The 16,059-nt window shown below is 35.2% G+C and overlaps 1 protein-coding gene across 1 annotated transcript; it reads right to left on the reverse strand.

The window, feature by feature from the left end:
• Positions 1 to 3,105: 3,105 nt before the first annotated feature.
• On the reverse strand, positions 3,106 to 14,801 carry LOC149490375 (T-box transcription factor TBX20-like). Its single transcript, XM_089710858.1, has 5 exons — positions 14,532 to 14,801; positions 14,128 to 14,292; positions 5,069 to 5,145; positions 4,542 to 4,616; positions 3,106 to 4,450 (listed from the first exon to the last, which is right to left on the reverse strand). The coding sequence occupies exons 1-5, from the start codon at positions 14,799 to 14,801 to the stop codon at positions 4,012 to 4,014; spliced, it is 1,026 nt and encodes a 341-aa protein (XP_089566984.1). The 3' UTR covers positions 3,106 to 4,011.
• Positions 14,802 to 16,059: the final 1,258 nt, after the last annotated feature.

Consider the following 16,059-nt stretch of genomic DNA (forward strand, 5'->3'; position numbering starts at 1 on the left):
ACTGGAAACTCTATACCTACATCATATTACAATGAAGAAAAATATTCAACCTCATAAATTCTACACTTCTATAATTTAGCTTCCACATCTCAGCAATTACCTATGTCTGTATGTACGAATATTTCAAAATGAATGGTTTATATTACAGATATTATGTTCGTTGTAAACTGCGGGTTGTCGATTTGTTCCAGTAGCGACTAGCGACTAGCGACTCATGTAAGTCTACTTATACATTTGCGGTAATAAACGTGAATTTATTACGCAGTTACGTTTGCAGTTTTCGTGAAATGTGGAGATGTGTGTGTTCACAGTGACATTAGCGCCGGCTGCCTCCCCGTGTGCGTATCTAGACACCTACCTATGTAATAAAATTTTATTTGCACGTTTAGTATCTACTGAAGCATAAAAACCATCTCGACGGCGGCTTATATGCCGTTAAGCTGTTATATTTTTGTAAGTGTTCCAACCGCGTTTGGTTATTGATATTGTAATGGATAAAATTTCAATATTTTTTTAATCAATTTTATTTGTGGTTTGTTTTGTTTTACAGAAATTGAATAGATCTGTGATTCTTTTTATCTACTAATATAAATTGTAGAGAATATTTTTTGATCTTGCTAAAAAACATAAAGCTTATATTTTCAACATTAATTACAACGTCAACATTTTCTGGCATATCTTCATTTCGTTAACAATGTAGGTATTTCAGTTTTGTTGACGGCTGAATGTTAAAAGTAAGGAGTGCGAATGTACGGTAGAAAAAGTAAGACATAAAGATTCGAGGCACGTCCACCCGACCCCAGATCCGCAGTTAAATGGGGATTATGAGCAGAGTGGCCAATAACATGGCATTACGTGCGATACGCTCCACTCCATACAAGACGCCTTCTCCATAATCTATACTTAGACAACGCTTTGTTACGGATTCCAAAACCCTACATTCAATTATATTTACACCAGACTAGATATATCGTCAACATAATAATTCGTACTTCACCGAGAAGATTGCGGCGTCAAAATGAAATGAGAAAATGGCAAATTCAATCAGACCATATCGAAAGTACGGCGTCATCCGAACAATTTCTACGATTGGAAACAGTTTTACAAGCAATAAATTTGTGCAACCCGCGTCGGTGGGTACAACATTTATTAGCTACAATCCAGATTAGATTAGCGTTGCATCCCTACAGTCCGGAGCCCTCGGGACACGAAATTTGTCCCAGTAATGTGGCCACGCGCCGAACTAATTCGATGGAGTCCTCCGACCCTTCCTCTATGTGACTCGAATGTCGCCTCAGCACTGTTTCATTTTAATTGAATAGTTAGCGTGGGGTGACGCCGTTGTTTTCCTAGAGATAACTTTATAGTCGCTTTGCATAATTGCGGGTCGTGACACTCTAATTTGTAACAATTTCGCAATCTGTCACGCTTTGTTTGATGTGTAAATCAATAATACTGATTTAATTTGAATATCATGTTAGATAATTTTTATATCTTTCTGAAATTGATCTTACTACTCTTACTAACCATTTAATTATTATTTTATATGTCCTTTTTAATGATAAATACTTTTTGGAAGTACTTTGTAGTTGCATGTTAAAATGTGTGTACCTACCTATACATAATATTTTATAATCACATTTATTTACTGTATTTACTACTTACTTACTATGTATTTAAAAACGTAAAAGCTTCAAAACGCATATAAATGGCTCATATAATAATAAAATAAGCAAACAGAATTATATAAATAGGACGTATTTAGGTACAAAAAAATAACAATACGAAATATCAAGACTCTACATTAGTCTTTCCAAACGCAACTAAGTCCAAATATTATATTTTCCTTTATGCTTTTCGTCAAAACTTAATGAAATCACATTTTAAAAGTATATAAAATGAATTATATTCACATTCTCTACATTCCTCAAAATTAATACGAGTAGCACCAGGTATTTGACGAAGCAAGTAGTGCCATCTAGTAGCAAACAGCGGCACTATTAACCGGTTTGTTTTGGGCCTACTGAAGGTTCACTTTTAGACGAGTGTTTATATTGATAAACATTTAACGTGCGACTATTTCCTCTTGGAATAAAAATTCATTATAAGAGATTTTTTTCAATAATTTAGTTGAATTTTCTCTATCGTAGGTACTTACTATAGTTATAGGTATGCATGAGCAGTACGCCGTTATAAATTAAAGGAATTACATTGATAAAACAATTAGTTATCAATTAATTTTATTTTACCAAATGAGCGATAAGATTTGGAAAATTCATGAAGAATTTCAAAATTTTATGGATTATGCACATAATCTGCTTACTTTCCAAAGATGTTCTCTTGAACTCTAATGATATCTTTTACGCGTGTTATTGATAATGCAGATTCATGATTTATCAAAACTGTGTTAATAATTGTTTATTCAGAAATATAAATTGGAAATCTAACGAGAAACGGCTGGCAGATCATAATATAATACGATTGATACTAATTGCAGACAAGCAAACATGTTTATTGCAAGCCCTAATTCCTAATGTTAAGAAATAAGCTATTGGTTCTGCCCACATGTATTGGAAACAACAGATTTGTAAGTTTTGACCTTTGAGTGACATTATATTTATCAATTTAGCCAAATTGTATTGTAACCAATTGTAGAGCGCTGAGAATTTATAATTCTTATACTTACTATGAATTTCAAATTCATTAAATTATTACTATTGGTTTCAGTTTCAGTTGCAGTGACATTTAATTATTTTTTGTAGATTGGTGTGTGTTTATCTACTTTATTTGATATACTACATTATCCTATACCTACACATAGAGTTTATGAAACGATGTGGCCGTCTTTGACTGGCAAACAATATGGGTACGTTATATACCTATATATATTTTATAGATACTGTTATTTACTCTGTTATTAGTACCTAAATAGGATTAATATCAGATTGACATTAAAATTTGTCATTAATCCACGTTTTTACTCATGATGTGGCAACTTTAATTGAAGCAAATGTTAAAAATCAGATTCGTATTAAAAAAAATTAAGGTCAGGAAAAATAAAACCAAACAAATATGTTAACAAACATTTAATTTTATTTTCATTAATATATTATTTAAAATAACTATTTTAACTACTAAGTCCCTAAGTATAGATTCTTCAATATCATTTCAACTCTCCAGGTGGAACAATTCTTATACATCTTGAAATTTGTAATTGTATCAATGCATCTCTTATGTCTAAACTACTCATTGATCTAACACCTAAATATTATTTTTTCTGTTGTATTGCACATATCACTTAAACAACCAAAACATTTGCTATTCAAGATTTATACAATAAATACCAAGACAATTCTATCTAATCATGTATTTTTCATTTTTACACTACCGATTATAACATGAGTAATATTACGAAATTATTGCTACAGAAAATAATTAGGAACAAAAAATGATGTTACAACAATAATTACAGTCTTAAATAACATTTAAATATTAATTATATTACAATATATTACAGAGGTGCTTTACGATAGTAACACAATGTTAAGCATCCATAAAATAGGTACACGGTTTCAATTTCAGATCAATTTTACAATACTTGTAGTTATTGATCTTTCTACATCCGTCAATTTCTTATACCGACTTTACAATATCAACTTTTCAGCTCTAAACAAGTATTTACGCTACGATGCGATGCTAGCTAGCTTACAATGAGAAAACCACATACATATTTTGAGATAATATTTTATATTGTAGCAATTGCCTTTTAATAGAAATCTTATTGTTTTCAGATTACGCGTAATAATACATTTGTACATTATTGTATTAACTAGTTAATTTATTTGCTAGTTATAATATTAAAATCACCAAAATCAAGCACGTTTAAACATAAAATAGTCTTTTAAACATTGATCACAAATGATTCATTTGCCCTGACAAGCTCTACCCATTCTGTCCAAGAACATCACTATACTGATAAATAATTTATTTTTATTTTAAATCTAAGAACGTTTAAGTCGGACTATGTGGGGGATGCGGTGTGTGAGGCGTGTGCGGAGGATGTGGGGGGAGGGGGTGAGGGCTGGGGTCCCGCAACGAGTCCGGCGACGACCCTGGCGATGACCTTCGCGGAGGGTATGGAGAGAACCGGTGCTGCGACAGAGGCGCGGGCACTCCCCCTGGATACACCGGCCGAGGTAGCTGTAGCCCCGATCCGGATGCCAAATGCTGCTGAGCTAGAAGCTGCGGAGCTAAACACGCCCATTGACCCCAGAGAGCGGCCGCAGGTACTCCATACAGAGGATAAGCAGCTCTTAGGAACAGTTGTGACCGAGCAGCCAGTATCGCTTTCTCCTCCAGTGTCAAATTATTGTTGTGCTGATCGAGATCAAACGGCCGCAAAGGGGATCTTAAATAGTGCTGTTCCGCCAACATCGACTCCATTGTCTCCCTGAAACCAAATTAGCATTTAATACCATATACTATATCGAATAATAGAATAGGATGTGGTAAGTTTTTTTGTAATAAGAGAATGTATCTACCTATAATTCGCCGCGCTGAAACGCGCATCGTCAGGGAATGTTGGTGGTCTTTCGTGCTCTCCGGTGATATAGAATCTCAACAAAGAAAAATAAAAAATGAAATGCATGTTTATAATTGTGCTTTTGCGGAGCAAAGTGGAGAGATTGGAAAAGATATGAAACTGGATAAAATTACGCAGTCGTATAAATGAGAGTTTGAACTAAATTATAAGCTTCCTATGGCCAGTGCATTTGCATCTAATCGATTATCTATGAAGTAAAGATAGAGACGTAATTGTGTACGCACAGACATCAATCAGTGTCGCTGCGTTTGTTTCTGAGAGCGTGGCCAATGAGATCAGTGAACTGATACCGAATTCTGTCATACAGGTAATGAGGTTTAATGAATGTTCATGCTTTCAATGATACACTGCCAACGTTCCACTGAGCGAGTTTGTTATTACTATATTCAAATACATTTCTGATATTTCACTTTTCACACAATTTCTCCTAGCACGGAATATTCTTTATACATAGTAGATATTTACCTTTCAAATTCTGTGAGGCGAGAAGAGTCGCGGAATCCCTTTGCGAATGGATTACTGTCGATTTTGAGTTTTGTTATCTGTAACAAAGAAAAGTTTTTTACATTTCAATTCAAGAAACATCACAATCATCCCAAATTTCTAATTTGCTCGTTCGTTACAAATATTTTATAAAAATGTTGTGTGGTTTTATGAAACCACGGTAAAAGTGAAACTTAACCACAAAATTATCGTATTTGTACGATAATTATCGTACGGTTCGACCGTCACGCGACATGCGCTACACAGACCAAAAAGTTTGAGACGATGTAATAAAAGTTTCACTTTAAAATGAACACTGGGATGAGGGAAACAAATATTTCTAGAAGAAATATGATTAAGGTAGAAACTAGAATGGTAAGTGTAAAAATATTATTTCTGTGTTATAAATGCTTACTTTGATATAAATAAAAAATGTTGTGTGGTTTTATAAAACCACGGTAAAAGTGAAACTTTCCGAACACTGCTTTATACCTACTCGGCAGCCGACCGTCACGCGACATGCGCTACACAGACCAAAAAGTTTGAGACGATGTAAAAGTTTCACTTTATAAAGCTGGAGTTAATTAAGTACTTTGGTACGTAGCAACACAGTTTAAGAATGCGCATTGAATCAAGTCGACGTACTCGTAAAGTATTTTGTTTGATTTAAATAGAGGCCGAGGTGTTAAAAATGTGTTTGGCTTTGCACAAGTTACACGATGAGAAATCGCCCCCTCGCTGCGCGGCGCTCCCGCTGGGGCTCCGTACTATTTGTGAATAATATTTACGACAAATATCCACAAACCTGGAGCCATTCAAACGATACTTTGTAAATAGAATGTCTGGTGACCTAAGCTATTTGAATAAACGCAACATTCAATCCAATTTGTCGCTGACACACGAACTAGGATAAGAATTGAACATAATAAACACAGTTTACGGGAAAGCGTGCAGTTATACTAGTCGCCTGGCGGGAAGCAAGTTTAATTATCATCTTATTGGACAGTCGTTCCAATTGGCATAGTGTAAATTTGGCGTAACAGTATTCGCAATAAACAAGTCATCGGGCAGCCGTCTCGCACGTGTCAATCTTTCAGCAGTTCGCGTACCAGCCGACGGTGACGGGCCAGTAATTATCTGCCGAGTGATTCGACCAGCCTGATCGGTACAACTATTCTCTAATGGCGATCAGCGCTGTATTATTTTCAACACACTTTTGTCTTGATATTTTATTTAGCGCTGTTTCGCCACATGAGTCATATGAGAATGTTACCTGTTTGAGATAATTGTAAGGTGTATTGGCTAGTTCGAAGGAACGAAATAATTTGGGACTAACTGTAGGTGTTTGGTGGGAATGTTATTTTTAAATTAAAAAATAACACTGTGGAGCTTAGGGAACTAATTATTTTCCTCTTAAAAATATTTATGTGTCTGTTTGATCTGTGATAGATGCGCGTTAACCTATAAAATATCTGAACAAATGCTACACTAGTATTGTTCCGGATCAAAGAAAATAATAAACATTCCAAATTATCGTGTCGTTCGCGTCAAGTCTACGACACTTTCGATCGTGTTATAATGATTATAAAAATAGAGAGTAGACGTTGGGTTTTACGAACAGTTCAAACATCGGTTTGGAACATTCCGAAACATGTCACGGGTATGAATGAATGCTTTGTCATGAAGGCACAATGAGCTGCGATTGTCCGAGAGAACACGTCGTTCCGTCAAATTGGGAAGCAGGAGAGATGTCGAGGGTCAGGCAGCTACTTACACTTGCACACCCACCTGGTGCACATTGACTACAATGGTCTTCGCGCCTTCGCCTGACGTAATGAGTGCGCGTGAGACCGTGTAGTAGCTTTTGAAAGAATGTCCTACACAATGCCATAGAACAAATAGGTATTCTATACAATAACAATTTGCATATCACTCATGATACCTACATCCATTATTCAAATTATGCTATGAGATATCTATAAAAAAAAGTCCTTTATGTATGAGCGTATTTTCCAAAAGACATCTTTACAGTAATTTTTCATAAAGTTACACTTAGCGACAAGAATAGTTAAAAAATGCCAATAACGTAACAAGACACAGTACCTGTCTGATATCAATAGAATGTCGTTTAACAAATATAAGAAACATACATCAGCGGGAGTACAAACAGAATAATGAATGGATCGCTTTCTCGCTACGAACGTTTATTAGATTTAGTACAAACATAAGGACGAGGCGTGTCAAAACAACCTAATTTAAGTATCAACAAACGTTCGCCTTGGGCGGCATGCCGCTCCTGCTCACTGACAACATTAAAGGCGCCTTAATGACATTATTCTCGCGCCAGAAAAAAGTCCATAAAAAGTCGTAAAGAGGGAAACTTTAGCGGCGTGCATGTGCGTTTTAATAGACGCCATCATTATCATATACTTTGCGTTTTATTAAAACTTTTGTTAACTAAAATCTTTGTTTATTTTAATAAAATACATATTTAATGTTATGAGTATGAAAAGTTGAGCATGTAATCATCTGGTATAAGGAAAAAATATTGAAGTAGGTACATGATGAATTCTTGTGTTATACTAAAGTAAAAAAAAATCACAAAAGTGAATTTGTCTGTCAGAACGGCTTAAAACGGCAAAACAAAAACGTTTGTCGCCTGTCGTGTAAACAGGGAATGCGGTGTGTTATAAAACGGGAATATTCAGTGGAATAAATAAATGTCACAGCTCTGCGCCGCCATTGACTGATGCAGGGCCGTGATGAACGATGCACATATCTATTTATTGCTTCGCATTAATTTGTGGCTCCTTATTGTGATCATTAATGTTGAATAATATACTTAAATTTGGTAGAGGTAAATATATGAACAGACGCGTCAGGAGACTCATCAGATGTTTCATTAGCCGTAAACATTTTCCATAAATTAGACAGATAAGTGGAAGTTAATGTTGATCTAGATAGGGATTTTAGAACAGAATAGGTAGGTAAATAAGGAAAATAAGACTAATAAATGTAATATTTCTATATATATTTTTCAAAGGAGGAATCAGTACGAAACGTCAATGCAGCCGCAAATCTGATGTCCAGAGAAAAATAAAACAACCTTTCTCTAGAATGCAAAATGTTTGAAGATGAAAATTAAAACCAACATACGTATAGCTAACGTGACGCGTTATATTATTATGGCAAAAACAATAAATTTTAAACGGCCAACAGCTGTGAGGTTTGTAAACGACATTTTCGAGAAAACCGATGCTTTATTATTTTGCAAGTGTTCTGGAATTAGTTATGAGGCATTGATAGCTCGTGGAACTGCTTTTATTTATAATGAGATAAAATATGTAGAATGTCTCTTTGAACATTAAATAGATTAAACTTATGGAGCTGTACGACCACTGACGAGCATTATTTCGCGTCCTGACATCTCATTTAACATCTAATAATGATTTATTTATTTATTTATTTATTTAACACTTTATTAGTTGTACAATCAGGAAAACTTAAAATTACTTACAGCTAAAAAACAGAGTACAACTAACTTGGCGGCCTTATCACTACGTAGTGATCTCTTCCAGGCAACCACGGTAAAAGGTAACGAGCAAAAAGGTACGCGGGACGAGAACAGGAAAAGAAATAAAATAATAATAATAATAGCAAGAAAAACCAAGAAAAAGAAGAGTTTTTTATTATTTATGATTTAGGTATTAAAGGAAAATACGTTTCAACTTCAGGCTATATTTTTTAATAACTATTGGAGATTTCATATTGAGCTATCACAGATTTAAAATCTAATAGCTAACTAAAGTATTAACAGATATGTAAGGTCACTATAAATATTATAGCCCTTCATCTTCATCTAACAATTCAATAAGTTGTAAGCTGTCTCGTATGCTCCCAATAGAGATTATTAATGAAATGCAGTGCAGGTTGTATAAGTTTTCTGCTATCTCCGTGGCCACCTTTATTAGAATTCTGCCCATCCACATGGCTACTAGCAATTTATATCTATTTATAATTTATAGATTCATTTTAGTTAGAATCGTCATTATTAAGACGTGTTATCAGATCTTTCAGAGAGCCCACGGTCAGTATGAAATCAACTTTACATTCATGTCCGCAATTATTGTTGTAGAGCCTGAATATTATTGAATAGGCTATTTGCCACATTTCAAATATAAATTAATTAACTCGATGAACACATTATTTATTATTATTAACGGACAGATCTATCTAATTTGACAGTGCCAGTTGGGATACAGATAAATTAGGATTAGGACTTCGTCATAAATCATAAGATAAAATGAAGTGTAGAAAGGAGTTCGCATTACGGATATGAATAAGAATTTAATTCACTCATCCTTTCAGCTCAATTATATATGACATACTCCATTGAACATGAAGGACCCAGTTATACCCTAACTTTTGATGAATGCAGGCCATAATTTTGAAATATCAACATAATTTTCCGGGATATGACAATTAAATCAAAGATATTGTGAGTTAAAGGTAAATATTTTATGTAAATAATTATAAAGCTCATTGTGGGTACAATAAATGTAGTTCTTCTGTGGTGGCTCGGTGCGCAGACGCAATAAATTCAAACCGGCCGCACACGACGGCTCTGCGTGACGTCACACCTCGTGTGATCGATGGCAAGTAAGAAAGAGATCACAGTTTCCCACTAACTGCCCAATGGCATGAGGCAGAAAGAGATGGAACACCGATAAATAATTTCATGTTAAATTATTTTAAATCCTCTCTTAAGCAAGTACGTTGACTTCTTGTATTTTTGACTTATGTTGGTTTCGTGTTATCGCGCCGTATTATTGCTTGAAAAATGAACGGATTTAGAGAGTACCTAACTGAGACATTTAATCAAATATTTTAATCACCGAAAAAAAAAACATTATCCCCATATTTTTACTAATTTGCTACATCCTTAACTTATATTTCAATGGATCAGTTTTATCAAAATATGCAAATTTCGTATAAAATAGTATTAAAATATACAGGTAAATGGTAATATTGCGTTGGGTCTTCAATACATTTGTCATTTTATAAACTTACTTTTTATAATCTCATGGACGTAGCACGTTGACAAATATAAAAGTATCGTATTCATAAAAATGAATCGATTATTTGAAGAAAAAGAGATGTGAGGGGGTGAGGCGCGCGGGCCGAGGGAGGGAGGGACACCTCATGACACCTGACCGCAGCCATTTTGGCCCGTGAAATATGTTTATTTGTCATAGCTCCCTTTTGTTATTGAAATTGTGTTTGCCTTTACTCCTTCTTTATATTGTTCGATTGTGTCTGAGTGAAACCCGTTTATAAATGCTCAATGCGAGAATAGCTTCGGATTTGGTTTTAGAATATTGATTATTGATACTGAGAAATGAGATATAAATTTCAATTAAGTAGCTATTGATCGCATTAACGCATAGATGTTCTCGGTTAAGTGCAAGTTATTTTTGTGATTATCTTTTCATTCTTTGAAATCGTATAAGTGGCGTGACTAAGAACAAATAAGACTTTTACTGATGGGAACTGTTGAGCAGCTCTGTTTTATTAATGAATTATTTAACAAACAAAACATTGACACCGTTCAAAGACGTTAAGTATGTTTGTATACTCCCAATCAGTCACCGCAGGTTGCCATCCGCGATCCTCCACGGAACGATCGATCATAACAAATTCACAAGTCATCGGCTATTAAAAAAGTGCATTGTGTGGAGAATGCGTAAAGTCTAACAAACATTGTCACCTCCTCCGAATCGAATTCCTGACAAAGGATTGTTCACGAACATTGTGGTGGGTGTAAAGCATAGGTTTAGTCGGAAACCACCCCGCGGCGCTCTCGGCGACGCTGCGTCTCACTGCGACGCACAAAAAAACACTATTCATATTTTTTTACTCAACGATCTTATCTTGTCTTATATCTACGGTCTGGAATGATAAAGCACCAATAATGATGTTTCATTTTGTATCGATGCTAACGTCAGCTATAAAGTTAGTGACAGATTTTATAATGTTTTTAAAAAATTGTTAGAATATTTATCAAGTAGAGCTTTTGTCCGCTTAACTTCATGTTATTTGTAATTTATTGAAAACTTTGTCTTATCCAACAATAATGTAACCGTTCCAACCTTCGAAATACTTTATAATAAAGCTAAACCCGTTTTGAGATCAGACTGTCAGTCTGTGAATGTGTAAAACATTTTATTTAAGATGCGTTTAATTTTCCGGTTCCATTAGCGTTAACTAAATGCGCGGTAGCTAATTATTGTAAATGTATTATTGTATTTACACTGTTTATTATTAATAAAAAAAGTGTTGATGTACCTACTCTTGGTTTTTTTAAACGCTTTTTAAAGATAATACCAAAATGGTCAAACATTTAAATTTATTATTTTGTTTTTCACAAAAGCTCGTTGAGCTAGAGCCGGTCTCTACTTATTTTATAATTAGGAAGTCTTAAATTAATAGTAAAAAAAACATTATCACATAATTTCTTGAAAAATACTCACACGATAAAAATGTGTATGATAAATCTCAACTTGATCTCTTAAATATAGTCAAAATCTTAACATTTTGCTACCGATTGTTGCTTCATTAACAAAAATGCCGTAAATTCCTTGCAAGGTGTTAGTAGTTCTGTTTCAGATCGTATATATCACAATTTGAATATGTAAATGCTGCGATTGCTTCAAGATATCAGATTTTTTGTCACGCGTCAAGTTATGCGGGCGTAAGATATATCGAGAGGCGCAGGTGCAAACACGTTAAGTGTTTTCTTATTGTTGTAAGGGATTGGCTTATCACTGACACTATCTGTGTTCGACAAATGTTTTAACTGTCAGAGATGTGACGTCAGCCAAATTGAGCTGATCGAAGCACCGATACCGCTCCACATTCTGTGGTAGGGATTTATTGAATGTCCCAATAAGACAAATAATAACACTTTTAATACTTTTGATATTGCTAATTTATGACTGATCGATGGTGCGTGTGACATAATCCAACTTTTATTATGAATGATATCTTTTTAAATACATAAAATTGATATCACATTAATGTCGAATGTGATGTCGAATCTTTAAGGATTTGCATTATTCATCTATGATAAACAGTAAACTTAAGATGAATTAAAATATCTATGTTTATAAAAAGCCTTCTCGATACGTATAATGCCTAATCGATGTGGACAAGGAGGAGCATCAGCAATAATTTAGTAGATTTTAGGCACATTTGAATCAATAGCTATCAATAATGTTACACAAGGGAGCCATTCCTACTAAACGTATAGGTGGTCAATGAAATTATCATCTGCATTAGTCTGTTCCTAATTAAGATGCATAGACATTGTTGTATTATGCATGAATACTAATTATATTTAAGAACTAGTGATCCGCCCCGGCTTTGCCCGTGGTACCTACATGTTTAAACTATCCTATCTCTCAAGTTGGATCGAACTGCACATGGTGTGCGAATTTTATTATAATCGGTTAAGTGGTTTAGGAGTCCATTGAGGACAAACATTGTGACACGAGATTTATATAATATATTAAGATTATAATATTATAAGAAATTCATATTAAGGTGTTATATGAGATAACATTATGAAACAAAGAACAAAGCTCAACAATGTCACGTTACAAGTAGGTAACTATTTTAGTAAATTCTGAATCAGCCCACAATAGATTTAATTTAAGAAACCATGAACTTCATGTAAATAATTACCGAAACGCAGTAGCTAATTAACGAATGAATGAAGATTTATGTGCCGCGTTGTCGATATAAAGTAACGCTTCCTTTATGAACCTCAAAACGTCCTAATTACCGCGCGGTGGAAACAAAACGAGGAACACGGAGACGCCCAAACGCTTCTGTGACAGGGAATTAATTGCTCGTGGCGACATGTGCGCCGATATGAGCCGATACAAAGATACTGCGAGCTACACGATAAGCCAAACGCATCTCGTAAATGCTTATGAAATGCGTTTAAACGATAGTTGGAACTTTTTTGTTTTGGTTTTTGGCTTTATTGTTCTACTAGATTTCCGCCCGCGGCTTCGCCCGCGTTTTCAAAGGAAAACCCGCATAGTTCCCGTTCCCGTGGGATTTCCGGGATAAAACCTATCCTATGTGTTAATCCAAGTTACCCTCTATATGTGTGCTAAATTTCATTGTAATCGGTTCAGTAGTTTTTACGTGAAAGAGTAACAAACATCCATACATCCATACATCCATACATCCATACATCCATACATCCTTACAAACTTTCGCCTTTATAATAGTATTAAGATTAAGATTAAGATTAAGATTATTCTGATGATAGAAGATACACCTCAAATGGGTTTATAAGGGTTTCCAGATAAATGTCCTTGTTGTTTTTACGAAGCGTAATAGTAAAAAAATGAATCTACTTATTAATATTTTGGCACTTATAACAATTATAAATAAAGAATATCACAGATTTGATGGTCTCCAGGTACTCCTTCCTATTCGACTGTTAATTGATCATATTGCGATGGAAACCCCGGCCCCAATAAACAATGGAGCACATTAGCGAATGCCCATCGGCTCGCCTATATTTAGTTCAGGTGAAAACTTTACTCGTCACCCTGGTCGGTTGTCCGACGCGCCGTCCGTCCATCAACGTTGCCGCCCGCGTGTGGCCGCGCGATCGACAAAAATGCGTTCCTTTGTGAACAAAGTCTGGCTGGACATGCCTTTCAGCGAGATGCAATTAGTGCGACCGAAATACATGTCGATACGCTGAGCAACCCACTGCCATTTCAGATATGTCCTGTGATCTATTTTCGAGATCGTCGAGATAATAAGTACTAGAACACCTATAGAACTGTCACGTGTTCTAATCGCTTGGTTTTGTAGTGAAGTTTAGTGCATTCGCGTCCTGCTTATCTTCCTGAGTTTTTGCAATTGTTTGCTTGCGGTTATTTAAACGTTGTCTAAAATTAGAATTACCTAAAACTTGAAGTAGTGATAGATCATAATATGCTTTATGCTCTACTTACCAGTTGGTTCTGGTAGGCTGTGACAGCGGTGAAAACGCATTCGGGGAATATAAACGTCTTGAATTCTTCTTGTTCGAGATCAGTTATTGGAGCGTTGATAGCGCCCTCCCGTCGGAGCACCAGGTGGATCCGCGGTTGGTATTTGTGCATGGAATTTAATACCAGCTGGAACAATTATTTATTATTAGGTTGGATAACAGAATCATTCTATAAAATATTTTATCTGAGTTACGCTATATCATATTTAGTACTGATTTGAATTATGATATAAAGTGTATCTAGTAATTTAAAAAATTTGGCTTATACATACCTACTTCTATAATTGCTTTTTTTAACCATATTGTCATTTTAAGGGAGTTACTGGCTGCAATATAATGACGTTAAGCTATTTATCTCAATGGTACCTGTCCATTCTTGTCCATCTCGTTGTTGGTGAGCTTGACCTTCTCGAAGGAGACGACCTGCTTGCGCAGCTGGTCGCCGGAGAAGGGCGAGTCGGGGTGCGGGTAGAGGCGCGCGGGCGCGGGCGGGTCCGCCTTGCCGGCCACCAGCCACGAGGAGCGGTGGTAGGCGTAGCGGTAGCGCTTGCCGTCCACCGGCACCACGTCCAGCAGCACGGCGTAGCGCGCCTCCGCGCGGCACCCGCCGAACGACACGCGAACCGTCGGGAACATGCGTCTACAAATAAAATAATTATTGTTTTACATAAACTACCGTTAAGAACATCATAGCTGTTATGTTCTAAAAATGATTATTTAATAGCTGGGACAACAGAGCGAGCAGCCTCGCGAAGCATTTTCCGCGTGAGGCTGCTCGACCTGTGTGAACCTTGCTCGCGAAGGTAAGTGCTTGTGTCGCCGCTTTCCTGGGCTTTCCTTGCTTGATATTTGTGGATCCGCCTTAACATTTCTATTTATATGTAGTAACTAGTAACAAAGGCAAATAAGTAATGAACAATTGAAACACTAAATACGTAGATATATTTTAATGCTTTAATTAATATCTAGTTACCTAAGTTTTAGAACACCTTAAATTTGTATTTGTCAAGAAATAAGAAACTAGGAAAGCCAGCTTATTAGCACATTTCAAAGAATTTAAATTTAAATTTAATTTACCATCAATGCGTAAAAAATGAGTTAAATTCGCATACTTATTAGGTTTAATGGAAGAATTTTGTCGCAAAGTGTCGTAAAACGTTTATTTAAAACATTTTTCGTCATGCATAACTTCTCATTCTTTTGTTTAATTAAAGCGTATATTTTCACGTTAACGCAATTATTCGATAATTACTCGGCTCCACAGCAGTTATTGAGACCGGCACCAATCGTCTTTGCATTAACTCGATGACTTCGCAAGTTATACCGAGCAATTTATTTTAATACATTGTACCGGTATTGTACCCGTTTCAGGCCTTTAATAAAATCCACATAAGCCTTAAGAACCTATGTGATTGCTTCATCTTATATGCAATATCTAGATTTAATTCTATATGAATTAAAGTATTGAAATCCTGTTAAATTTTTCCATAATTTGGAGAAAATCCTGTTAAATTTTTCCATAATTTGGAAAAACGGCTGATAAAATTTGTTCACATAAAAATATATACAATGCATTGAAACGAAATATCGAAATAAAAAATGGAAATAAATATCAAATTCATATTCTGAAAACCAACAAGTTACAAAGCAATAATTTAGATTGTTATTGTAAATGGGATGATAATAATCATCAAACGTTGAATAACATAATTTATCTAAGAGGTAGGTTCACGATCACATTATTTCTGTTTTAATATTCCTAAAAATATGACTGAATTTCTTTTATTTTTATACGAGTCTTAACAATTCCCCTTCCCCTTCTTACAACGGAGACATTCTTTAATGTCTCCCATTGGAGAAAGATGAATGGGTAGACATTTTTATAAAGGCGTAT

The sequence above is a fragment of the Colias philodice genome, chromosome 2, assembly GCF_061535455.1.
Source record: "Colias philodice isolate Cphi_HAF_F1 chromosome 2, ilColPhil1 Martin Lab GWU primary, whole genome shotgun sequence".
NCBI lineage: Eukaryota > Metazoa > Arthropoda > Insecta > Lepidoptera > Pieridae > Colias > Colias philodice.